Source organism: Hippocampus comes, unplaced genomic scaffold, assembly GCF_001891065.2.
Source record: "Hippocampus comes isolate QL1 unplaced genomic scaffold, H_comes_QL1_v1.1 scaffold530, whole genome shotgun sequence".
NCBI classification, from domain to species: domain Eukaryota; kingdom Metazoa; phylum Chordata; class Actinopteri; order Syngnathiformes; family Syngnathidae; genus Hippocampus; species Hippocampus comes.
In genome coordinates this window covers 177566-201873 of record NW_017805191.1, presented here as the reverse complement: position 1 = coordinate 201873, position 24308 = coordinate 177566, and the positions used below count along the sequence as shown (strand labels likewise).

The window sequence follows — 24308 nt, the reverse complement described above, 5'->3', positions numbered from 1 at the left end:
TTGTTCTCACATACTCACCTCACTCTGCTCTTTTAAATTGCCTCCAAAAGAGTGTTGTCATTTGGATGGAAACCCCATGATTGGCATCACTCACCATAAATAGCCGCAAGACGCAGGCCCCCAGACCTAGGGAATCGTGTAAAAGCTGAGGAAGGGGTCACCTGTCGGTAACCGCACCTCATGCGCTGATTGAGGAACATCAAATATTGACATTATATGCATTTTAAGCACAGATAGTCTTAGGCAACATACAAGCTTAAAATTGAGGGGAAAAAAAGCAAAGGCATAACTCAACTTCTTTGTTTTCACATTTTAGAATATGGTTTGGCACGATCTACTCTAAGTAATGACAGTCAGTCAGAACGAGAAGTTTGAATTATCTTCTGCGGTGCAGCAAAATTTGACGAAGATGTGAAATTTGGGTGTATGGGTTGCGCAGTACGCTGTTGACTGAAGGGCGCGCCAAAAATACGGGCCCTTTGGCACTATTTTGCTCGAGGCCCCCAAATGACCTGCACATACAGACATTTGTACTTTAGCCATCACTTTAGATGTTTTTGCCGGGGCAATTTTTGACAGACGAGTTGGCCCTTCGCCGGAGTGGCGAATATCGGAAATATTTATCACGCCACTCCCCATTTCGTCATCAGTGACGTGACGAAAGGGGAGCACCACCCCTGCTTTACTCACAGGTACTAAGGGGCATACTTGGCCAATTAAGATGATTCTGATATTTGATACTCTACTGACCTGAATTTATTATTATTGCACAGCAGTCACGCTATTTCTAGTTTTCTTCCAGTTCTATCTGAGGCAGGGTTTAGCTGCATTACATTATGCTGTGGGGAACCCATTTAAAAGGCAACAACTTCATGTAAGATAATCATAGTTGAATTTACATTCAAGTAAAAGCTGGTGGGAATTGGGCATAAAGCTGTGAAATCCAAGCAAATCTGCAATTTAATATGCTGAAGGGAGGCAAAAAGAAAATGCGGTTCCTCTGGTTTTGAGGTTTCAGTCATTATTTCGGTGGTGGCTGCAGCTGCCACAGAGCAGCTCTCAGCAATGCAACACGATGTGCATGTTAATAGATTTGCGCTGACTGGCTACTGCCAATGCGAAGGCCGCGACGCCGCTACAAACTGGGTGAAAGAGAAGAAAAACAGAATCACACAACGCCTCCATGGATAAAGGTCAAGCCTGACTTGTTTCATTGATTTCACTATCGAGAGTTAATAAAGTGGTTTCTCGAAAAGGATGTTCTTCAGAAACAACACCTCCTCGTGGAAACACCGACATCACACCTTTTGTTTGTGTCATTTCCCGCTCTCGTAAAGCTTTGTCGTAAGAAAGGAGAAAGGCCAAAATGGCGATCCAACTGATAAGTCTGCTTAAAAGATGATAGTATCTCATCTATGATGGGTAAACGGGAGCCCTCGTGGGTGAGAAAGTCCAAAGGACAATATCAGAACAATCTGATTGACACAATTACATCTTACAGCTTGGACGGACATAGAAAAATTTATTCGACTGGAGTTACACAGCATGGCTCAAGTGACATATTTCCATTTTGGGGCGCGTCATTTGGAGATGCGTGGGGGGGGTGAAAAAAAAAACCCAGACATAAATATCTTTCATCAGAATCAGGTGTCTTTACAAATAAATATCAGACACCGATTAATGGTTCCACACCTATGTCTGCACAAACAGAAACAAGAGTTAAAAAAAAAAAAGAATCAAGATAGGAGCATAAACTTGGTGCTGGGTACTTGGACGTGCAGTGTAAAGCCAGCCCTTGACATGTGCTAGCTTAAGTGTGTACAGTACGGCTAAAATAAAAGGAGCGTATGAAAATCAAGCAAGACCAACTTTAATAAAAACATGCTTTACAACATCTGCAATGAATTTTTAGATTTGGGATGGTACTCGTGTTGAAAATGGAAAGCGCGCTTTGAAGACAACAGTATTTGGACGACTGACATGGAGTGAAAATGGAAGAAAAGACCACAGGTGGCTGCACTCTACTGGGAAGATGTTCTCCAACATTTTGGAGTGGATCTGGGATTTTTATTTTTATTTTTTGTCCATTCATCCAGAAGAACATTATTGACCCACTGGGTCTGGGTGGCCCAAGGTCTGGGGTTCATGTTAGTTTATCCAAAGACAACTAAGTGTCAACAAAGTATAAAACTAGCACTGATCTGGCCAGCCCGATCCCTAATTCATTCACTTGGTGACGTACCAAGAACTTTGTTCACGGTACCAATCCTTTGGGACATCCCCAACACGTAACACTGAAATACCTCCATCAGTCTGCGACTGGAAACACCTTCCAGATTGTATTTCATCATCTGTGACTTTACATGTCCAGGGACACAAAAAAAAAAAAAGAAAAAAAAATACAACAGTTGCTTTCCTGACAGTGGATGGTGCTGGGAGATGATAATCTGAATCTTCTCACCGTACTGTCGTTTTGACATGGCCTCTGTGCACAGCACGACTCCTTCGCGGGCGCTCCGCCACGGAGGAGCTGAGGCTCTGCGTGAGCGCGGGCAGGGTCACGCCGGTCCTGGGAGGGAAAAAAAAAAAAAGAGCATTCGTCAATGCTATGTCATGGAAAACATCTGTTGTGTCATCTTCACAGACTGTTTCAGGTGCATTCGGAAATCTGACTCACATTTATTTTTTTTTTTTTTTAGGTAAAAGAAAAATAATTTACAAAAATAAATCACGTTGGACTGAAGTGTCTGAGGTCCCTGGAACAGACTTCTAGGAAAAGTTCAATTGGCGCGGCTACTTTGCCCAAACCAAATTTATAGACTTTTTGTCATATATTTTCCCAGTCATTATGCTTCTTAGATCTGATTTAAACGAATAAGCCGTTGACCGTCAGTGACAATTGATCCCTCTGACTGGCTGTTAGCTAGCGAATAAGTGCATGAGATAAAAAGTGACAATAACAAAGACACGGTAGAGAAAAACAAAGTGGGTTGTGAATAGAAAAAAAAAATTGCAGAACCGCACGCAATGTGTGCTGTGACTAATAAATTGTCCACTCATTTTTTTCGTCAAACGTGACACACAGTGAGGGAGACACAATGACATACGTTTTTCCTGTTTGCAGGTCCAGATTAGGAAACGTGTTGTCAGAGGATTTGCTGAAAACAAAACAAAACAAAAAAGATACTTAAAATAAAAACAATGCTTGTCATTTCCATGTTAGGAAGAACACAACAATGTTCTCGAGTGCTTCACCAGATATCATCCACAAGGTAGGCTTTGGTCAGATTGTAGTTTTCTGGGGTGATCCTCTTGTGGAGCACAATATCTCTCAGCAATTCCTTGTAGCGCACAATCTAGAAGACACAAATGTCGGCGTGTGAGTTGAGACACGCATATGGGTGGCAAACACTTTGGACTGTGACCCCTCACTTCCTGAGACTGTAAACTGTTGGTATTGTACAGCTGGCGGATGATGAGCTCGCATTCCCTCAACGTGGACGCACGTGGTGGGTGAGACAGACCGTTGTGGATGTGGAGAGGCTGCAGCGAGGTGGCTAACTGCCCCGACCTTCGATTTGCTCTGTAGGGTCCATGAATGTCAACACAGTCTCCCATGCTTCTACGCCAGATATAACATTCTCACGTTACTTCACATACATTTATTGGATAACAAAAAATAAATAAAAATGCAGACAATTGCCTTCTGTGGCGCCATCTGTCAAGTTGTTCTCATTTTAAACCATTTAAACCAGATATTCACCTTAGCATTTGGTTCTGTGTGGGTTCTCTCCCCCGAACGACAGGTCCAACACCCACTTGGCTATGTTTCAGAACTAGAAGAACACAGTGTAGGCATATCACAAAGAGATTTACTTGGGTGCTTGATTTCACACTTGATAGTTGGCCAGGTCCTCTAGCGAGCCAATCATTTCTACAATTTTTTAAAAAGGCACTTTTCCATAATATGCTCCCTTTAAAATGAAGACAAATTATTACAATGTGCATTGTCATTACGTTTCCATGTTTGCATTTGCTGTGTGAATCTTCATCTTACCTTTCCTACTTGGCTTTGGAGACTCCATAATCATCTTATACTTCAACTCTGCAACAGACAAAATAAGAGGTCGGGGTTCATTATGGAGAAACAAGACACCGGGTTAGTATAAATGACACCAGTCAGATGTCGACCTCCAACAGAGAACATCACGCACTAACCTTTCACTTAACTCAATTGAAACCATGGCGTTGCTATGCGACTAACATACCATGTTTGTAGTTCTTTCCATATTATCAAAATCCAAAAGCCTTTACTGTCACTGTAATACACAACAAATTTGGAGAAAGCAGAATTGGCAGAAGTAGTGTAAAAAAATAAAATAATAATCTTCCCTTCGTGTTCTGCCATGGCCGCTTTAGAGTGCCTCATTGTAGCCGGAGAGTGTGCAAACTTCACGCAGAGAAAAACAGGATAGTGAGGTTTGATCGATTTACTTTTTAACTGAGACATTTGACAGCCACAGGCTGCGTGTGGACTGGGACTTTGACCTTGCGTTGCCAATGCAGAGTGCCTCATTGTTGCCACGCATGTTGCAGAGAAGGTGAGTGAGGCAAAAAAAAAATGCTGCTCTGCACGACAGAATCAGAGTAGAGAGTAGCATTTGTTTTCAAATGTATGAAATCAAACGAAATTAAAAAAAGAAACACAAAGCACAGATACATGAAAAATCTACTTTATGTGTTTCCCCAATTTGATTATAAAGGAGTAAAATGATTTACTCAAATTGGATAATTGGTCACCTTTATTCTCCCTTCTGAGAATATCCACTTCTTGGTGAAGTTTGTGCAGCGTTTCTTGGTGTTGGTATTGCAGAAACTCGATGTTCCTCTGCAGTGATGCGACGCGGGCGTCAGCGTCGACAGGAACCGAGCCCGTCTTCGCCCTCTGGCCCCCTCGGTCCCCCGCGGGGAGGACAGGCAGCGGCTGCAGGCGGTTCGCCTGTAAACGTCGAGGCGAGCACGGCACTCCGAGACGCCCGACTCGGCTCCACTGTGGCAGGTGGCGTACCGGCGGGAGGTTTTTGCTGGACATAGCCGTGCTTCATCCAGCTAGCTTCGCTTCGTTTTGCCCTTTCCTCGAGCAAGTGAACGACAACTTGGTCAAAGTAGCAGCAATATTTTCCGTGATACCATTGTAATAATAATTTAAAAAAAATTAAAAAACATGCAGTTACAGTCCGTGTTCTTCAGCAAAGCAATGTATAGCAAAAGCTTTAATACTCCAAGCAATCCGACAATTGATACTGCCCCACTGGTCGTACGCCAGTTACTATGGCGACAGCCCAACTTTTTTTTTTTCGATGCAGTCCAGTTGTCTCGGATTAACGACGACTCCCCTTGCTCTCGTAACAAAGAACAAACGTGCGGTTCACGACACAAACATTAAATACGAAAGAGTGCCCCACATTTTATACATAGAAACACGACAACAACTCGTCCATAAGGGATATGCCGGACAGTAATTACTTAGTGACACTTGATTTTGCTTTTCTTACTCAGAATTGAGACGAGTAATTAAAAATAGGATGAGTTATACTGTTGAATCATAAATTGTGGAAATTGAAAACAACAGTTGATGATCATGTCCGACTTTACTCGTTATAATTCGATAAACTAGCTACAATTCCGACTTTAGTGACATTACGCCTCATAGCCGTCACGTAACCTCGAGTCGGAACTCTTGACAGATGCAAGCACCAATCAAATGAGGCGAAACATGTCAATAGATCATTCTGATTGGTGCATTATGTTGGGGGGCGGAGCAAAAGTGTGGGACAAACAGAAATATTACAGGTGTACTGTATATATCACTACAGTATTACAAATGGAAGTACTGTACAGAATCCTTGAGCCCCGCGCCCGCCCCCACTAAAAAAACTGAAATAACAAAGTAATTCTGCATTTATAATTTAAAAACGGCCATCCAATTAATGGATGCTGTGCTAAATTAATTCACATCGCATTAATAATATTGACATATCAGCATGTAGGGGTGTAAAAATTGGGTTTTAGGACTTCACAGTAACTTAAACAAGAAGCCTAGTCTGTCTGTGCTACTTTTAAAATGCATAAGAGAGTGATGTGGGGAAAACAAAGTTTGAACAGGAAAAAAAAACAGCATCACTACAACTCCATTCCTTTAACTTTATTCATGTTGCAACTAACAGTAAGGGTTATGTTACACACAGGGACATTGAGATAGTGTCTTGCCATACATGACAATGTGAAAATGGCTTGCTGGTAGTTCAGCAGAAAGCCTTTTCTTTGGAAAAAAAACAACAAACATTATTAAATGGTAGGGTAATCTTCCCTCTGCACCCGCAGAGTCATAAATACAATGACAACAATAACTTAATTTACAATTCCTAGAGGTGATGCTAAACACAAATAAATGATGACATTCGGGCATGTTTTTACACACAGATTTAAAACTCTTGACTCCTTACAGGAGATTGTGAACTTTCGCGATGGTTGCACTTCATTTTAGCTTCATGGGAATGCTCGGAACAGCAACCACGAAAATGGCAGCGAGTCAACATCCTGCTCAAGGACATTACAGCAGAACACAATACATGCCCTCCCGACCCCACCCCAAAGTTATCTCAATGCACGCACACATTATTTTCATGGTGACCCAAATTGATAATTGGGATGGCCAGTAGCAATGATTGTAGGGGCAGTCGTAATACCGATAACATCACCTCCAAAACAAATGACAACAATTTTGACTTTTACTTTGACAAATCCACAGATATTTCAAGAAACAACCATTTTTAAGTCTAAGAAAAAAAAAAAAAAAAAAAGATACATGCATCACAGGTGCTAGCCATTGTACAGTGAGTGAGTAGGACAAAAGCCAGGATGAGTCGATATTAGGAATGTACAACTCAACCATAAAAAAAATGTATATTTGAGATTAAAATGCCTCAAAGCAAATTAAGTATATTTAAAGGGGGGGTGGGGGCTCTTTCATTCTGCTCTACTAACATTGCTACTATACTGGATCTCTTTGTAAACTATCTTTAGCTTTTTCAAACATGAACGTGAACTTAAGACGAGGAAAAAACAGTATAGAGTTATGAATGAGCATCGTGGCCACACTGGGTGGGTGGGGGCTTGGTGGGGGCATTATTCAATAAGAATTCAGAATAAAGTAGGAATGTTAGGATAAATAAGTCAGAAAGTTAGAACAAATATTTTTTGATATTATGAGGAAAAAGTAACAATAAGTTGTCATGTTTTGTGGAAAAAAACTGTAATGCTCTATGGTTTTTTTCTAATATTACACTTGATTGCAATTCCAGTTTCATTCTCAGATTTCTTTTTGGGGGGGGGTGTCCCTCCTCATTTGCACACGGAGGAATCCCTTGTCAGTGGATCTTTCCATTTCAAAAGCAGACGTGAGACTGTGTCTAGGTCATAACGAATCCCTTTCTCTCCACAGCCATCAGTCAAATTGCGAACTAGCCTCTTCACACATGCGAACATGCACATAACACTGTACACCTTTGAATGCTTGAATGCAGGCAACACAGACATCGACCATCTGCGGCTCACAACTGAGAATTATTAAAGGAATCGGTTTGGGATTCAGAATTATGTTTCAATTAAAAAAAAAAAAAAAAGAATCAGAGGAAAAACACCAGCACTCCAAATTAAACATTTCAAAATCATGACAGAATCGTCACCTACTGACTACTCTCAAGCAGAACACAATATATATGTATTTCTATTTTTTTTTTAAACCTAACCCTCCTCACCATAAAGCTTTTACCGTATTTTTCTTTTCCGCGTTCACAGCATCCCTCTGTTAATGAACACTCTCACACCAAACACACAGTAACTACGATACAACTGCACTCCATGAAAAGGAAGTGGAAATAGAAAGGAGCTATCAGTCAAAGTATATCCAAACAAACAAAACAATACGTGACACGTGTAGCATGTTCCACTCTGTACAGTACTTCAACAGTGCAAAAAAACATTCGGGCATGTGCCGCCAAGCAGCCCCCAACATTGACGCGGCTTCTCTCCTGTCCTATACATTCGCATTGGCGCCGACGATGATTGATTAAAATACAATGATGTAAAGAAGAAAGAAGGAACCACGTGGGGTGGGGCGGGGTGGGGGTGGTGGTCAAGGACTGTACACAAGACAAACATCCTCCAGTTAGCGTGGCATCGTTAGCGCAGTTCTAATCAGAAACTGCGAAGCGTGCCTCTTCCACCTGTTTGGACCCACATGACGCAATGTTGGAAAACATTGTTCTCCACCAGTTGTCGCCTTCCTTATGAAAAGCAAGTCCGTAAAGTGTCAAACCAACTTACTTACTTATTATAGAGCTAAAATCAAACGCATTATAAAAAGGCTTTATATCGTCTTGGCAGAAGTTGTCGTCCAGTTGTAGCAATGTTATGTACACTATAGCAAGCAACTCATGAACTGCTTTGAAACACACACACACACGAGGAAGTGGCATAATGTGCACATAGATAATATGAGAATGATATTTGACTTCCTCCAGCTTTCTTCAACATGTCTACTGTAACTGTACCTCCAATGTAGGCGGACAGCTCAAAGTACCTCCATAAAGATGAACCACAAAGGCTTGTTCGGTTGTCCACTGCAGTAGACTGGTCCGTCTTCAAAATATGTCATGGCGAGTACTGCGCGCGGGGATATATGACTACTTGGCCGTACGTGCTCCTGCAGGTTGCCTCAAATGGGGGTGGGCTGGCGGGGAATCTTAATTGGCCAAACGGTCTCTCACGTGAGTCAGAATGCAGCAAGGTGCATCACGACCAACATCAGTTTCGCTTTAGGGAAATGGAGGCCGTAATCCAAAGCTTAGGTTGTCAACTTTAAGAGAGTTTGTGATTTTTGACGTGACCTGAGGTGATGGGATGAAGTCCGTTGGTAATGAGCCGATAGGTGACATCATGTAGGAGGGGCTCTCAAACGCAGAGCCCGGACTGCAAGGCTGTGAGGCGCCGCTCAATACACTCTTTACCTGTACGCAGAGAGGAGAGAGATGATGGACGACAGTGAACTGGGATGAAGGTACTGGGTAACAATTTGGGATTGGTCTCTTGACTTACATTTGCTCACGCTGAGAATGTCTTCCTGTTCGGTGAGAAGCAGAGAGAGGCCCTCCATCAGCAGGAGGGCTTTGTGGTAACGATGGACGGATGCCTCCCCCTGGTGGAACATCTCATCCAGAGCAGCAGACTGAACCTACAAAGAATTTCCTGCATGTTTTTATCCATCGTCCAACCATTTTCTAGTTCTCAATCGCTTCACTTCATTCGGATTTTGTCATATGTGCAAGGTGCAGTACAGGGAACGCAAAAGTGGATTCAGTGGAGTCATATTAACTCATTCAATATCAGCCAATTCTGGACCAAGTCTGAAAAGACGTTTAAAAACGTCTTTGGGAGTGAATGAGTTAAGGACTGATGCCTCAAAAGTTACGGTGACACTGCTCAGCGACGAGCAGTCATTTCAACTTGGCACGCAACTGGAAAAGCGTAAATAAATAGCTGCGCCCAAACCTGGTATGGTACGCTCCCTTTATTTTGTTGCGCCTTTACAACTTTTCACAATGAAAACAAATGAAACGGCAACAATGATCAATTTGGCAGAAACGGCGTTCCTTTTTCTGGCTTACCATCTGCACGGTGTGGCTGAAGAGCAGCCTTTCAGCTGTTATGGAGGTGATTTTGTCCATGAGTCGGTGCTTTTTGGAAAAGAAGCGCTCCAGACGGGTGCTGAGAGAGCGACACGATGCCACGCTGGATTTGTACAAGTCATTCAGCCTCCTCACAACTAGGAATGGAAGACCATTTCATTCAGGCGGTGATCGTTTGGGCCAATAATCACATTGGAGGTCTTTCCTATACCGAATGCCGCGTTACCTTGCTTGACTGTAGCCGACGGGTAAAGTTTGCCGTGTTTCACTTGCTCCATGGCTGTTTGTATGGCGGTAGACAAGAGTTCTGCAGTCTTGAGGTACAGAACCAGCTGTTCTGCGTGGCTGGTGAGACAATAACATTACAAAAGGTGAACATGAATATGAGTGGGAAAATTAAACATGCATTCACTTTTGATCATATAGTCAAATTTCCGTGAACACAACCGATTCATTCAGGTTTGCTAGAATTTCCGTCTTGTTTTCATACTACAGTGCCGTCAATTCATTTTCATTATTATTATTATTATTATTATTTTTAATCTGTCAATTTATTCTTGGCATTGCCGTAGTGCAAAAAGCAAGCAGAAAGGAATTCAATGCATTCATACAGATGCATCCTTATGAATTAGCATGTCATACAAATGTTCATTCACTGCACAAGCGATTTCCAAAAGCGAAACATAAATTCAAAAAGGGAAAATACTTTTTAGGAGGCCTATTCTTTCCTAATTTTTATTCACAGAAGCGTTTTTGATAGTTCCTGATGTCGACTTGAATTGTAATTTTTTGAAATGGTGAATTTGGGGTTTTCCTTGGCCGCAAGCTATACATCCATCCAAAATATAAGAAACTTAATCAGAAAATATCTCACAATTATGTGTTTAGTGAATCTGTAAGACCTGCTGAAATCAAGTCAGTTTTCGAGCATATTGAAATGTATTGAGGTGCGCTTGTGTGCCCTTGCATACATTTGACTTGAGAAGTTCCATTGGAAAATGACTAATAGGTCATTCAGACACAATTTGACTGCAAAAGAAAAAAAATGTATCGTGGTCCAGTGCGTCAACCTTGTCATTGAGTCATGACTAGAATTGCGTATGCCTCGGCAGCAAACCGCTTGCTATAAATAGGCACCAAGCCGACACCAGAAAAACGGTTTTGCCTCCAACAAAAGAGGTAAGTAGCACGGATGATGTGGCCTTACGTCCACTCTCGGCTCAGGGAGCTTATCTGATCCGCCACCAGGCTCTGCTGCTGCAAGGAGTGAGGGTGAGCGGGATCAACCGGGACCCCCATCAATGTGATGCCGCGGGCCCCGGCCACCTCCATCAGACAGCAAGCGAAATCCAGCGTGAAGCGCAGGCTCTGCACGGTGTCTGTGTGCTCCTGCTGAACTCCCACAAAGACGGCACACGCACACACACACACAGGAGGACAAAAGGGGGTGAGCGCTTTAAACTGAGGACACGCGGTGCCATTTTAGCACTTTGTGGGCTGACCACAGCATCAAGTTCACTCTTATCATTCAGTAACTCCTTCAGCTGTTCCTCTTAGTCTCTCCACTTTTTGGTTGGAACTGATCTGTCGCTGCACCAGTACTAAGAGCAGACTCCTCTTTTCTGCCACCTTTTGTGACTTGTCTAAGAAAGCCTTTATCTCACCTCCATCAGGGTCTCTTCAGGAAGCTCAGGGGCCTCGAAGGTGATACGACCGCCCATGTTGGCGGTGATGGGATCAAAAAAATTGTAACGAGGGCTGGAAGAGGCCTCAAAGCCGTCGCCGTAGGTGGCCGCCTGGGGATAGCGGCTGGTGAAGGAGCCCGCAGGGCTGACTGATGCAAAGGAGCCTGCAGAGGGAAGACACAGAGATAAGAGTTTGAAACGCTACTTGCCAAGAACATAGACCACTTGAAAAATCGGGCATAGTCGCGAAAATGCATCAATTGACAATATTCAAACTAATATCAATGGATGCTGCTGTGTTTTACCCAAAGCTGTGACATATACTGTATTCATATGTGGAATTCTGGATCAGTGAAGTATTTTGGAGAAAGCGTGTCAGATGCTATTAAGACCCCTGCCCTCTATTTTCATGCGTGCAAAAAATGCTTAAAGAGGAACCCGCGCTGCAATAATGGCCCCACTCGTGTAAACATAGTATGCCGATTAATATTGAGTACATGGAATACTGTTTAGAGCCTTGACATTTTATGCAGCCTCGCCCCCTGCTGTCGACTGAAACTGGCATCAAAGTGCCCTTGAAACTGCGCTGCAACATGATCAAGTCTTAAAGCTACAGAGAGGAGTCATGTGTCATTCGCGTTCATTTAACAGGTTTACAAGTTGGCGTTACCGGAGTATTTCCTCTGTCTGGAGGCCTGAGGTGGGGTGCCGCCACTGGGAGGCGAGCCGATGGTGAAGACCACCTGTGCTGGGCTGCACGAGCCCGGTGCCGGACATAGGACACCACCGGAGGGCACTAAAACCAGAATTTTTAAGTATTATTGGGGTGACCCCAGAACGAAGAGCAAAAAATGAAAAAGGAATTAAGGGCCACGAAAGACATACCTGCTATGTCCATAGCTTTTTCACAGGCCAGATTCTCTGTGCTGCCTCGGTCACTCACTGTTCCAAAGGCTGCCATCAGCAACATGTCGGACAGGAGGCCGGCGCTCTGAGATCTGTACAACACAACACTCAAGCTTTTAGATTTGATTCCTGAAAGTACATTTGTTGACGTTTCATATCAGGACTGTTAAGTACAGCTCAAGTTCAAAGTTTGTCTGGTCTGCCAGCGTAGGAAAAAAAATTAAGATACCGGTAGTCATAAAATATTTTTTTGTGACGAAGGACAAAGGTGTTACATAATTGCCTTGCCCGTTTTATGTGAACACTCTGAATTGTCACACCAGAAGAAACGAATAGCACAACAAAACAATAACACCCCTCCATATGAATGCATGCCAATGCGCATATCACTGGTTGGACAGTTTGTTTTTGGCACATAACTTCTTTGGCATCTTGCTCTTTTTCCTCAAAAACATGCTCTCATAATTACTTGCACCAAGTGCCATTGCAGCTCTCACCTTCCAAATCCCCTGGTATCATCATTCATCCTGTGGATGCAGTGAGAAGGCTGAGGGCACTGCGTGGGCGTTGGCTGTCCAGCGTCTCGGGGCTCGATTTGCATAGGCCTGCTGCTGGGAGAGCCCACCACTAAACCCTGCTGTGTCAGGAAGTTGACAAGGTTTGGAGAGCTGGGGGGTTTGGGGAATTCAAACGGGGGCATAGTCTGCAAACAGAAGAAACAACGGAGCCACGACGGGGCTTTGTTGAAACAGTTACTATTCCTATGCCGTAAATAAATAGTACATTGAGCCCCCAAAAAAAAAAAAAAGACTCACCCTCGAGGGGGAGCCCAGGATGGTGGGCAGTGGGCTTCGCTGCATCAGCTCACTGAGGCGGGGGGACGAGTGCAGGGGGCGAACCGTCATCAAGCCTGCTGTGGGGACCACCACCGGGTCTGAGTGCTGCTTTCGGATCTTCTGTCTGCCACCGCCAGTGGTACACTCTAAAAGACAGGGGGCGCTGTGGAGGCGTGTCCCCAATCCTGTGGCCACTGGGGAGTGTTTCTGAGTCGTCGGCCTGGATTCAGCATGCTGAGCTGCTGCAATGGGTGGTGAAGAAGGTCAGAGGATTTCTAAGAATGGACGGTTGACAGTAGAGCACCAAAATATCATTCAGGACAAATAGAACACATCTATAATTTCTGTTTGGAAAGCGTGTCGACGTCGCGTGGCAGGTGACAACTGGGAGGAAGAGGGGGAAACTGCTCGTACTTGCCGATTTCATCGTACAATGAGTCGAAATGTGAAAACACCGGCACAACTACAACATGGAACTCGTACCTTGGTCTGCAGTGAATGCTGACATACTAAAAGTAAAGGGTCTTGCCGAGGACCCAACTGGGTGCTACCCTTTGCCCTGACCAGGATTTGATACCCAGTCATCACTAACCGAAGTCAGGGGTGCTACAGGGTGACCCACCCAGCCGAGATTCTCAATTATCTTAAATTGATGTTTTTAATATCGCTTTATGATGTTTTTTTTTCCTCATGAGACATTTCATAGCTCTTTTATAGCAACGGAAAAAAAACATCTTTGAATAAGTACCTCATTAGCAATAAAAAATAAATCAGGCAGAGAACACTTATCTGCAATTAGACCCTAAAAAAGACAAGCAGGTGCCTCTCAGAAGGTAATAAATCATGCAATAATCATCCATTCAGGGAGTAGTTTCGGTGAAGGAAGGGCGTCTGTAAGAGCATAATAGCCTCTTAGCTACCTTGAGGGGAGAGCTGAAAGGGTCTTGCCCCTCCCAGTGAGAGCCTTCGGGTGGCGGTCACTGTTCCGTAAGGTGGAGAAGGCCCGGTCCTCGCAAAGCCCAGCGGACTTCCACTGCTGCAACGGTGCACCGGAGTGGACAGCCTAATGATGTGTGTTGATTGAAGTGAAAACTTGTCGATAGCGACAAACAAATTCAGGTGTTTGTACAACATGCAAGCGAGTAGACACACACCGGGGCGAGCCTTCCTGTTTGGCGGTATAAATATGCTGCTCCAAGCGCTGGTAGTTGTGCACCTGAGTGGGAACTGGGATTGGCAAGGAGTGACCGTGATTTCCACCGGGGCCAGCATAGTTACTCCCCGAGGACTCATTGGGCCTGCCAGGAACAGAAAAAGAATGCCCCCGAAGAATCATTAGATCGGATTTTGTGTGCATACGTGACAACAAGAAAACACAACTATCACTGCATGGTTGTTGACGACTACATTGCATCACACCAGGATATGTCGCGGACTCATAAAAACATGCCATCCATTTTTTATACTGTTTATCCAGTTCAGGATCACGGGAAACTGGAGACTACCCAAGCTGACCTCGGGCAAGATGCGCAGTACACCCTTGACTCGCCGTCACAAAATCAGCCTTTCACACTGAACTGTCTTGTAAGTGGGGACTGAACCCGCGCAGCCTAAGTATCACCATCAGCAGTTGGACGAGATACCAACTGGATCTTATTGAGATTTGAAGTACAACCAAAACATTTGGATGTTCGCGCAAAAAAAAAAAAGAAGAATAACAAAAATGACTATTATCAATCCTTTGTCTGTGTTGTACACATACTAGGACCATATTCCATAAGCAACAGGACATTGTATTTAACCCTTTCATGCACTCTGTAACCTGATAACATGATAAGCTGTCCACTGTAGTAACCGCCGTCCCTCAAAGGGTTAATAGAGTGAATATTGTCAATTTCTCTTCTTGGGATTTTTCAGGATGATTTTGCATGCTAATGTGCAAAGTTTAACTGGGTGCTAAATAATTAAATGAATTTACTCAGGACACTCCAGCTCTGTGCCGTTACCTGATACGACTGGGGGAGCCACTGTAGGAGGGCGAGTGTGGTGGCGATTTGGCTTGGACGCATAAACCAGATGTCAGGAGGGAGCTTAACAGAGGAAATGAGAAGAAAAGTATTTACTTGGCATAAAAGACACCCATATTTTGCAAGCATTTCACTTCAATGTTGCTGTTGTCTATCAAGACAAGTACTGAGCTTTTTCTTACCCGCTGTTCATGAGACTGTCCTGCAGCACTTTACTCTCACTCGTCAGCTCACCCGCTGCAGCAGATAACCACATATCTTATACATTTATGACCTTTTATATTGGACTTATATATTATTGGGACAATTCTACCGCTTGGGGGAATCATTGAAAAGAAAAACAAGTCTCTTGCTCTCGCTTACCATTGAAGTGAGCGGGCACAATGACAAAGTCGTCCGTGTCACAGGAGGAGGAGTTCTTGCTGCTGCCGCCTCCTCCGGATGAATCCTTGAGGAGAAACCCGGCGGCCTCTTGGGTGGGGGAGGCCAGCGCTTTGGCACGTAAATGCTGCGCATCACCAAGAGATTGCTGCGGAGGCAGGTGACAAAGTGCAAATGAGAGGGGTGATTAATTAGGTATGCACTGGGGTGGCCTCTTGGGGTCACAAAGACCTTTGGTTAATCATTTACACACGGGGGGAGGGGAAGGGGCATACATATACATTGAAGATATGCTAAACACAGACCGGTGGAGAGGCCAGGTGCGAGGTGGAAGAACTGCTGCAAGAGCTGGCTGAAGCGGAACTTGGGAAGCAGGTCATGGTCACTGCTGGGGGAGTTGCTGCAAGGAAAACAAGTGCGTGAAATGGCATACAATATTTTTGTATTTGAACACAGCTTTCATCGAGCACGTATTTCATTATCCAAACATTGACAGCACCACGTTCGGCAAAAATTGGAACTTACTCTTTTTTATGGATGAGCTGGTGGCCTCCAAGAAGGGATGAGAAAAAAACTCATCTGTAGAAAGCACAGGTTATCAGATTCATTTTGTACTTTATGTCGTAGTATTTTGTAGGATTTTGTCTTGAACCAGCTCTGGATGTGCAAGGTGACTTAGGAGAGAATGCCGTTTCCCCGCAAACGATCAATAAAGTCCTATTAACTTCCCTGTTTAAATAAGAGCCGGAAAAAAAAATGGAAAGGTGGAACACAAAGGCAAACAAAGCCTGAGGCTCAGAGCTAAACCCCACTGCACTGAAATCCAGTCCCAGTCAACTGATTCTCGATGGTGCATGGAAAAGCTGCCATCTTCAGATATTTTTCGTCTACAGATATTAACACTACTATGCAAAGAAGACAGAAGCCAGGAAGGAGGCAAATACTTTTTCGCGGCATTGTATATGTGGATTTATATTTTTTCGGAAACATCACAGCTGTAAATTATAATGCACTGCAAAATCTGTATTGTGCAAGCTTTGATAGATCACACCTAAAAACAATGAAAATATCTCAAAAACCCGATGTACTCGGAAAAAAAGTAGACATATTAAATTTAAATACATTTAGGACACAGGGATCCAAAATTTACTGTTGGCTAGTGTTATGGTTGCTCACCAAATTTGCCATTTTCCTGTTCTCATTTAATTTCTAGGCAGCCGGTTCATAAAGTCAGCAAGCTAATTGCGCCCGAATTAAAAAGGGGCCTTTGCTATACGCTGCCAAGTAGCGAAATCCATCGTGCCACCATTGATTTCAATGCAAACCGATTGAATAGGGGACTGAATTCCACACTTATCAAAAAGCCATACAGATTGATCGCGCAACAATTCCATGACTGTTGCCGTACCTCCAGTATGTCACCCTTCTACGTGCAGTTTTGCGTCAAGACTCCCACTCACCAAAGTCCATGCGGTCCTTGTGATTGCGCTGGAGCAGGCCCCGTAACAGATGCCTCAAATGGCTGGAAGTCTCTCTGGGAATGCTGCAAAATGACAACATGATCATCACTGTGGTGTGGAGGAACCGAAGGGACTGATCTTGACAAATAATGTCAACATGCCAACAGATGCACTTAAATCTGCAGGTATTGTCGTCTTGCCTCAAAACTCTAACCCCATTTATCCCAAACCTGTTTCCAACACAACTTTTATTACATGCAAAGAATTGACAAGAATAATGTGGTTATCTCATTGCAACTACTTACTTGGGGCTGAGATTCTTGTTTTTCTCGTAAAACATCCTAAGATCCTGGGGACTGCTGGCCTAAAGGTGACAGAAAGACAATTTCGTGTCAGCGCGACTCTCCCCATTGTAAACCTCGGCAATACATTTCAGCGCGGTTGTCAGAGAGGTGAAAACAGAGACAAAGAGGGAAAAAAAAAATCAACTATGAGACACAACAACTTTGCTATGGGAGCAGTTCCAGGAAAATGTTTGATATAATTGTCAATAGACCAATTAAACAGCACTGAGCGTATTTTACCATTTGTTGAACTGACATTTCATTACCTTCAAATTCGACATGTCAAACACGCTTGCAAAAATGAGCTGCAGTTACCAACAATGAACATGCAGCAGGAGTCCAGCACATGCGCCCTGGTGAAGTCCAATATTTGCTCTCGATTCAATCCGCTTTTTGGCACGCTTATGATTTTAGAGTACATGCGCTTCAGTTATTTTGCCCCAAGCCGAGAATGATGGTGTACAGTTTTACCACATCGGCCTTGTGTGTACCTGGAAAGGAGCCTTGCCAGTTAGGCACTGGAACACGATGGTCCCGATGCTCCACAAGTCAGCCTTGGCGTCGTAGTTTTGGGACATAATGACCTCGGGTGCCTTGCGAGGGAATAGAAGAGGGGAGGGTTGTTTTGAGACGAATATTTTTATGGGGACTGCTTGCTTTTTGAAAACCTTGATGATGTGCATGTGTCCTCATTTACCATGTACATCGGTGACCCGCAGAGAGTTGCTGCCATCATGTTGTTCTGAAGGTACCTGGCAAAACCAAAGTCGGCTGCGGGAAGAGTTTAAAGTGATGAGAAACAGATGAGTGAGTTGCTCAGGATTGGCGAGTCTTTCTGGTTGTGGTCAAAATCTTCACAATGTGAGGCATGCAACATTCAATAAACATCTATTGCGAGCCCAGTAAAAGTTCACTTTGCCTACCAATTTTGATGCAGGTGTTGGTGGAGTGGGATTTCCGTCCGGGTGGGTAGGAGAGCAGAATGTTCTGGGGTTTGAGGTCCCGATGGATGATGCCTTTCGCCTGCAGGACCCGCATGGCACCCGCTATCTGCTGCAGGAAAACTCGAATCGTGTCCTCGCTCAGCGTGCCTTTTGCTGTGAAGGGGGAAATGTTAAACAACACCGACAGCCGTTGGGCATTCGCTCTTGTCAGTCGCGTCGGTCGGCCTTTGAAATGCTTCACTTACCGTGCAGGTAGTCGGCCAGGTCACCGCCGTTACAATACTGCAAAGTGAGGAGAAGAAACAGAATTAGGAGAAACGGGCGCCACCCCCCCGAGCGGGCGAGTTCAATTCAATTTGGTATTAGCCTAAAAAAACAAAAGTCTTTTGTTGTATGTAAACTGTACAGTGATGAGCTAATGGGATTGTACTTGTCGGCGAAGTGTAACCATGGTGAGTAAGTGTCTCTGAAGCTACAAAAGAGCATCAGCGGATCAAGATATTGATGTGCTGAGGAGGAAATTGCAATTCCTGATGCACGGCCTTGCTCCTATTTGCGGGATTAATATGAATGAACACAGGAAATTGTCTCCTCCAAATCACTTCTTACGACACCAAAATAGCCTGAAATGTTAGCATCAGCTGTCCCCTCGTCACTGGAAGTGGGCAATTTGATTTGGGCGTGAAAGACAAAATTATACAAACAAGACAACAGGGTTTACAAAGAGCTACACAATCAAGACTTCGGGTCATAAAAGCACCGCAATTATAAACTGATTATCTATTTATGTGGGTGTTCTTAATGAGCCTTCCTCTAATGATAGCATTCTTTCAGCGCAGCCAATTCTGCGTCCACGTACGAGATAAACATACAAGCACAATCAGCTGGATTGTGCAGCAGACGGCAGCGTGTGGGACGAGTGCTGCCCCCACCCTTGGTGCCTGAGGACTGGCCTAATTTTAGCTCAAATGCTGACATGGCACAGCAATGAGCAAACAAAGGCCAAAGGCCGCGGCAGGCTTACCTCCATCACTAGGTACACCGAGCTTGCAGTTTCCTAAGAAGGGGGTGAAGGGGGGGGGGGATAAGAGCGGGGGATGGGGGAAAAAAAGAAAACATGTCAGAAACAGACAAAAGACAGGAACAGGTGGTTCTTGAGCAGACAGATCGTGGCTAAGTGATTGAGAAAACACGCCGCTTGATTGAGACAAAAACAGGAAATATTTTAAGTTTTGGGCCAAAAGTACACACGCTAACAAATAATATTGTCAACTGATGTTTAGGTGTGACGTCACATGGAAAGGTACGCCATATTTTTTTGTCAGGAACAGACAGAACTTTTAGATTTTTGCCATGGACAGTACATTCGTCCAGTGAGCATGGGTCACGTGATAGTGCCTAACCCCCACCCCCCCTAAAGAAATAAATAAAATAAATTATGATGAGAAGTATTCATTATCGAGCTTCCCCGGCTTGGAATATACTCCCATGTAATGTTTGAAACACCAGCAGCAAATCATCTTTTAAAAAGTTATTAAAACACAGATGAATCAGTTCTATATGATTCAGTTGGCTGTCATGGAATTGGATTTATTATTTAACCCTTTCAGGGACATACCACAGTGGACTGCTTATTATGTTATCAGGTTAAGCACCTGTAATTATATCCTTTTGGGATTTTTTTTTTTTTTGGTCTGATTGTTTGCTTGCTTTCATAGTATTTGTTGACTATTGTATGTTTTGTGTTTTTACTTTTTATTATATAGACTAATTTTAATCTTTGTATGTCTTCGCTGTGTTAACTTTCGAACTCGGGAAGACTAGTGATCACTTTGGGGAACCTAATAAGGACTCAAGAATAGACATATACCGATACATACACTTGTAATTGAAACAAAACAGGCTAATTGCGAGAGTGCCTTGCAACATTAATAATGAATCAAAATGTCACCAGGTGGCTCCACTGGGAGAGGAGCGAATAGTATCCAGTAATCATCATTATACCAACAGTGCCAAACAAAGAACCTCCATGTTCACACAGTGACGACAGACAGCATATCGTGGAGCAAAAATAAAGTATAGCAAAACTTTGACCACTACCGAGAACTGGAAGTTCCGTGAAAATTGACAAAAGGGGGGGGGGGGGACTGCTCAGGGTGTCTGTCACGGAGAATTTCTGTTCAGTACACGTGACAACAATCTCACATCTAATTCATTTGTCTGACAAAGAAAAAAAATTCAAGCCTAGCTAAATTTGGCTAAACCACACTTGACATCTCTCCCATCTGCTAACGCCATTTCTTATTCTTTCCCATAGTGTTGTAGAGGTTGTAGGGCACATTCAAGGTGGGAAAAGTTTTGACATGGTTTATCTCGGTCTCTTCTTTAAATCACAAAAAATAAAAAGCGGACATTGGAACGAGGGTGTGTCGGCTTTTTATAGCTACTGGTAGAAGAAATGAGTGTCGCCCTCATCGAGACAACATTGCGTCTTGGTAAAAACAAACTCTTATCACATGGCAACAGATGACTTGGTCTGGAAGTGTCACGCTCCAGAGGTTGGTTTTTTTTTCTTTTTTTTTAAATGACAGCACAGGTGAACCCAAAATTTAGAGTTTATTCTGTGGATATTGACTGATAGATAGATAGATAGATAGTATATCGTCCTCCCACCACACACACACACACACACACACACACACACACACACACACACACACACACAGTTTAGGTTGGAGTCACATTCTCAGAAACCCATTTCATATCTGATTTTTAATTATCTTTGAAAGAGATTCAACTCCAAGTTTAGAAAATCCAGTTTTGTGCGGTTTATTTTTATCTCAGCGCGGCCATGACGCATCCTGAAACTGTGAGAAAACAAAATGGTGTCACTTTTAGCGTGTTGTGTAAAATCCAACCGAAGAATAATGATTCATCTTCCGGAAAGTTTGGGAAAAAAAATAAATAAAAAATCAACGTGTCAGTGGTCATGACCTTCCTGATGCCTCATTTGCATGATGAGTACCGGTCAAAAAAAGGTCACGAAACACCAATGCAATATATCTCCTGCTGCTACTAGCATTGGAACATGTCAGACAAGCAAAATACATTACAATCTCTTCAGAGCCTAATCTGTAAACAGTCGCGGTGCACACAGGAGCACCTTTGTACGTTTCAAAGTAGGCGGACGCACTGTAATGCTGTGTGACAGCATCCACATTCCTGCTAAACTTGCACCCGCTACAAGGTTCAAAAGTGTTGATATGATAATGATCAAAATGTGCTGTTTTCCTCACAAAATACTCCGTTTTATAACATGTTGATTCGATGACACGCCGAGGCAGATGCTGTATAACGTGTTGTTGTCAACGAGTTCCCGTTTCTCAGGAGCCATCGGACTTCATTTCTCATAGGTAGGGCCAGATGGCTCCTGTTTCCCAGGACCGGTCTCATGACAACATAACAGAATTGCGTGAGAAAGAGTTGTTCAGCATAATAGTTTGTGAAACGCCAGTTGATAACGAAACAAGTGTGGCGCCAGAAGGGCTGAGTTGGCCACTCACCCCTTCTTTCGCACACGCTCAGAGAAGGATAAGAGGAGACTTTGCCATCCCCTTGCTAGAGTCTGCTGCGGGTTGCGTACTGACGGGACGCCCAGCTGGTATTGAAGCTCGCTCTACCAAGGGTGTTGGCTCTCCACCCTATTGGCGTACGGTAAGAGTTGATTCATTTCTTTGTAGCTTAATACCTCGCTTAGATCCCCCTCCCGCCGATATTGAAGACAATTTTCCTGTGTGCCGAGTCATTTCTTTAACTTTGTCCGAGAAAATCTCTGACAATAAGATTCAGTGACAATTTTGTCTTGGGGGGGGGGATCAACGTTGATAACCTGCCCGTTGTGTTCCAAAAGGTCAACTCCCTGCATAAGGCGAGATGAGTAGAGCATGTCAGGTTGTCTCGACGTTGTGTCAAGTGTGTGTGTGTGTGTGTGTGTGTGTGTGTGTGTGTGTGTGTGTGTGTGTGTGTGTGTGTGTGTGTGTGTCCAGGCCACAGTGAATGCCAATGCGCGTTGCTAGGCTGCAAGCACCCGCGACTATTGAGTCCTAAGCACTACCTCTCTGCAGGCCTAAGACCTTAATGCTGCTAATTTTAAATAGACACACATACACATTGACACCAAGCAGCACATTTAGAATCGCAAAAAGTTGCAAAACAAAAAATGCGTCATGGCGAAGTGAGCCACCAAAGTACTGAAGGAGCAAACCCTGAAGGTCGACACAAGATAAACAACGTCTGAGTTCAGCGGGGCAAAAATCCGGAAGTGAAACGTTTCAAAACAAAAGGCGGTGTTTTGCTGCAAAGTCTCATTGAAAAAAAAAAATTGAGAAAACCAAAATGGTCATGTAGCATGAGATCAAAATGGGTCATGTGGCCAACCGTCCTTCTGCTCAATCTGGTGAGCACAGACTGAGAGCAAATTGGGACAGCGTGCGGCGACATAATTAGGTGTGCAAACAGCATGCAAGCATATTATTTCATACCTGAAAGTCCAGTAATGCAACTATGTTTTCGTGCTTGAGTTCCTGCAAACGAGAGCATTTAATTTTTTGAGTTCATCTTTACTTTCAAAAATACGTGCTAAATTTGACTTCTGCAGCCAACTTTAAATTTCATCTTCACTACATCCTCTCTATTCTGAAGAAAGACCTCAACGCTAGCACATGAATAGAAAAAAAATGAATAATTGGGCAGCAAATTACCCAAGGACACGTTATTGAGTCTAAAACATTAGTATTTTTGCCTCATATGGAAATGCTTTGGATATAATGCATAATGATCGTTATAATAGTTACCTTGAGTATTTTGATCTCCTTTCCCAGCAGTGTCTGGGATTTGGCCAGGTTCTTCTTATTGATACATTTGACTGCCACCTCCCAATCATGTTTCTGACAAGAAGACAACACACAAATGAACACATAATCATTACCTCACACAATGATTTGGGAAAGGATCAGAAATGAAATGAGAAAATGCTTCTCATCGAATAGTCGCCTCAGTTCTAATTGACACGGCGCCCCAATTAGTTAGCGTAGCTCGTGATGGGTGACGTTAGTGAGAAATTTGACTGAGACGCAAGACGAACATTTTCAAGCAACTGAATAAGACATACAATTAAGTAATAATATGTTTGAGGTGGATGCAGTATTACCATTTTGAAACACAATACAACACAACTTTATTAATAAAGTGCATTTCACAACAGCTGCAGCTGTAACACAACACCAGATACAAAACAAACCCCGCCCACTCTACACTTTTTTGTAATCCGCTTACCCTCACAAGAGTTGCGGGTGAGCTGGAGCCTATCCCAGCTGTCTTCGGGCAGTAGGCGGGGGACACCCTGAAACTGGTTGCCAGCCAATCCCAGGGCACACAGAGGCAAACAAACATTTGCGGTGACAACCACACCTCAGGACAGTTTGGAGTGTTCCATCAACCTGCCTTGCATGTTTTTAGAATATGGGAGGAAACTGTAGTACATGGGAAAACCCACGCAGGCACGGGCACAACATGCAAACTCCACTCAGAATCAAACCCTGCACCTCAGCACTGTGAGGCGGACGCCCTAACCAATACACCACTATGCCGCCACAAACAAAACAACATAACAATAATACAACAACAAAAACTGTGAAAACTGTCAATTACAACACAAATGATACTAACACGTACACAATAGACACTTATAGAGCTTGGCTCTCTCCGAAGCCAAAATATATTTTTTACAGGGTGCATCCAGTGCAAAGTACATAGCCTGCTTACCAATTACTAGGTTTTGTAACTTAGCCATTATGTGTTTGCAAACTAGTCATACCCTCGGGTCGAGAAACACTGTTAAAACTGTGACATAAACCACAAACCAGCATATATGGTCGCACCTCCCCCATCTGGCGGGGGGTTGGGGGAAGGGGGGGG

At 43.7% G+C, this 24308-nt stretch overlaps 2 protein-coding genes across 5 annotated transcripts in view; both read right to left on the bottom strand.

Annotated features, from left to right (window-relative positions):
* Positions 1 to 1848: 1848 nt before the first annotated feature.
* LOC109515118 (coiled-coil domain-containing protein 74B-like) lies at positions 1849 to 5886 on the bottom strand. 3 transcript variants are annotated; one of them, XM_019868718.1, is made up of 8 exons: positions 4801 to 5886; positions 4058 to 4105; positions 3764 to 3836; positions 3433 to 3619; positions 3256 to 3356; positions 3108 to 3158; positions 2462 to 2569; positions 1849 to 2357 (listed from the first exon to the last, which is right to left on the bottom strand). In XM_019868718.1, the coding sequence occupies exons 1-8, from the start codon at positions 5090 to 5092 to the stop codon at positions 2348 to 2350; spliced, it is 870 nt and encodes a 289-aa protein (XP_019724277.1). In that variant the 5' UTR covers positions 5093 to 5886; the 3' UTR covers positions 1849 to 2347. The 3 variants fall into 3 exon arrangements, with proteins under 3 accessions (XP_019724277.1, XP_019724278.1, XP_019724276.1); XM_019868719.1 differs by having other exon boundaries at positions 3433 to 3583; positions 4801 to 5884; XM_019868717.1 differs by having other exon boundaries at positions 3433 to 3622; positions 4801 to 5882.
* A 1906-nt stretch (positions 5887 to 7792) lies between these two features.
* ulk1b (unc-51 like autophagy activating kinase 1) overlaps positions 7793 to 24308 on the bottom strand; it is an 18013-nt gene continuing 1497 nt past the window's right edge. Inside the window, exons 2-27 of one of the 2 annotated variants that reach the window (XM_019868714.1) lie at positions 23186 to 23278; positions 22874 to 22915; positions 19357 to 19389; positions 18578 to 18614; positions 18312 to 18485; positions 18086 to 18159; positions 17880 to 17981; positions 17350 to 17408; positions 17045 to 17127; positions 16110 to 16163; positions 15890 to 15984; positions 15567 to 15732; positions 15386 to 15440; positions 15183 to 15266; positions 14331 to 14474; positions 14097 to 14239; positions 13156 to 13418; positions 12838 to 13043; positions 12320 to 12432; positions 12105 to 12230; positions 11414 to 11598; positions 10957 to 11141; positions 9976 to 10094; positions 9729 to 9886; positions 9160 to 9295; positions 7793 to 9071 (exon numbers count right to left, since the gene is read on the bottom strand). In XM_019868714.1, coding sequence (XP_019724273.1) covers positions 9016 to 9071; positions 9160 to 9295; positions 9729 to 9886; positions 9976 to 10094; positions 10957 to 11141; positions 11414 to 11598; positions 12105 to 12230; positions 12320 to 12432; positions 12838 to 13043; positions 13156 to 13418; positions 14097 to 14239; positions 14331 to 14474; positions 15183 to 15266; positions 15386 to 15440; positions 15567 to 15732; positions 15890 to 15984; positions 16110 to 16163; positions 17045 to 17127; positions 17350 to 17408; positions 17880 to 17981; positions 18086 to 18159; positions 18312 to 18485; positions 18578 to 18614; positions 19357 to 19389; positions 22874 to 22915; positions 23186 to 23278 — 2985 coding nt within the window. In that variant the 3' untranslated portion in view covers positions 7793 to 9015. The remainder of the gene's footprint in view (positions 9072 to 9159; positions 9296 to 9728; positions 9887 to 9975; positions 10095 to 10956; positions 11142 to 11413; positions 11599 to 12104; positions 12231 to 12319; positions 12433 to 12837; positions 13044 to 13155; positions 13419 to 14096; positions 14240 to 14330; positions 14475 to 15182; positions 15267 to 15385; positions 15441 to 15566; positions 15733 to 15889; positions 15985 to 16109; positions 16164 to 17044; positions 17128 to 17349; positions 17409 to 17879; positions 17982 to 18085; positions 18160 to 18311; positions 18486 to 18577; positions 18615 to 19356; positions 19390 to 22873; positions 22916 to 23185; positions 23279 to 24308) is intronic. The other variant, XM_019868715.1, reaches the window with a different exon arrangement.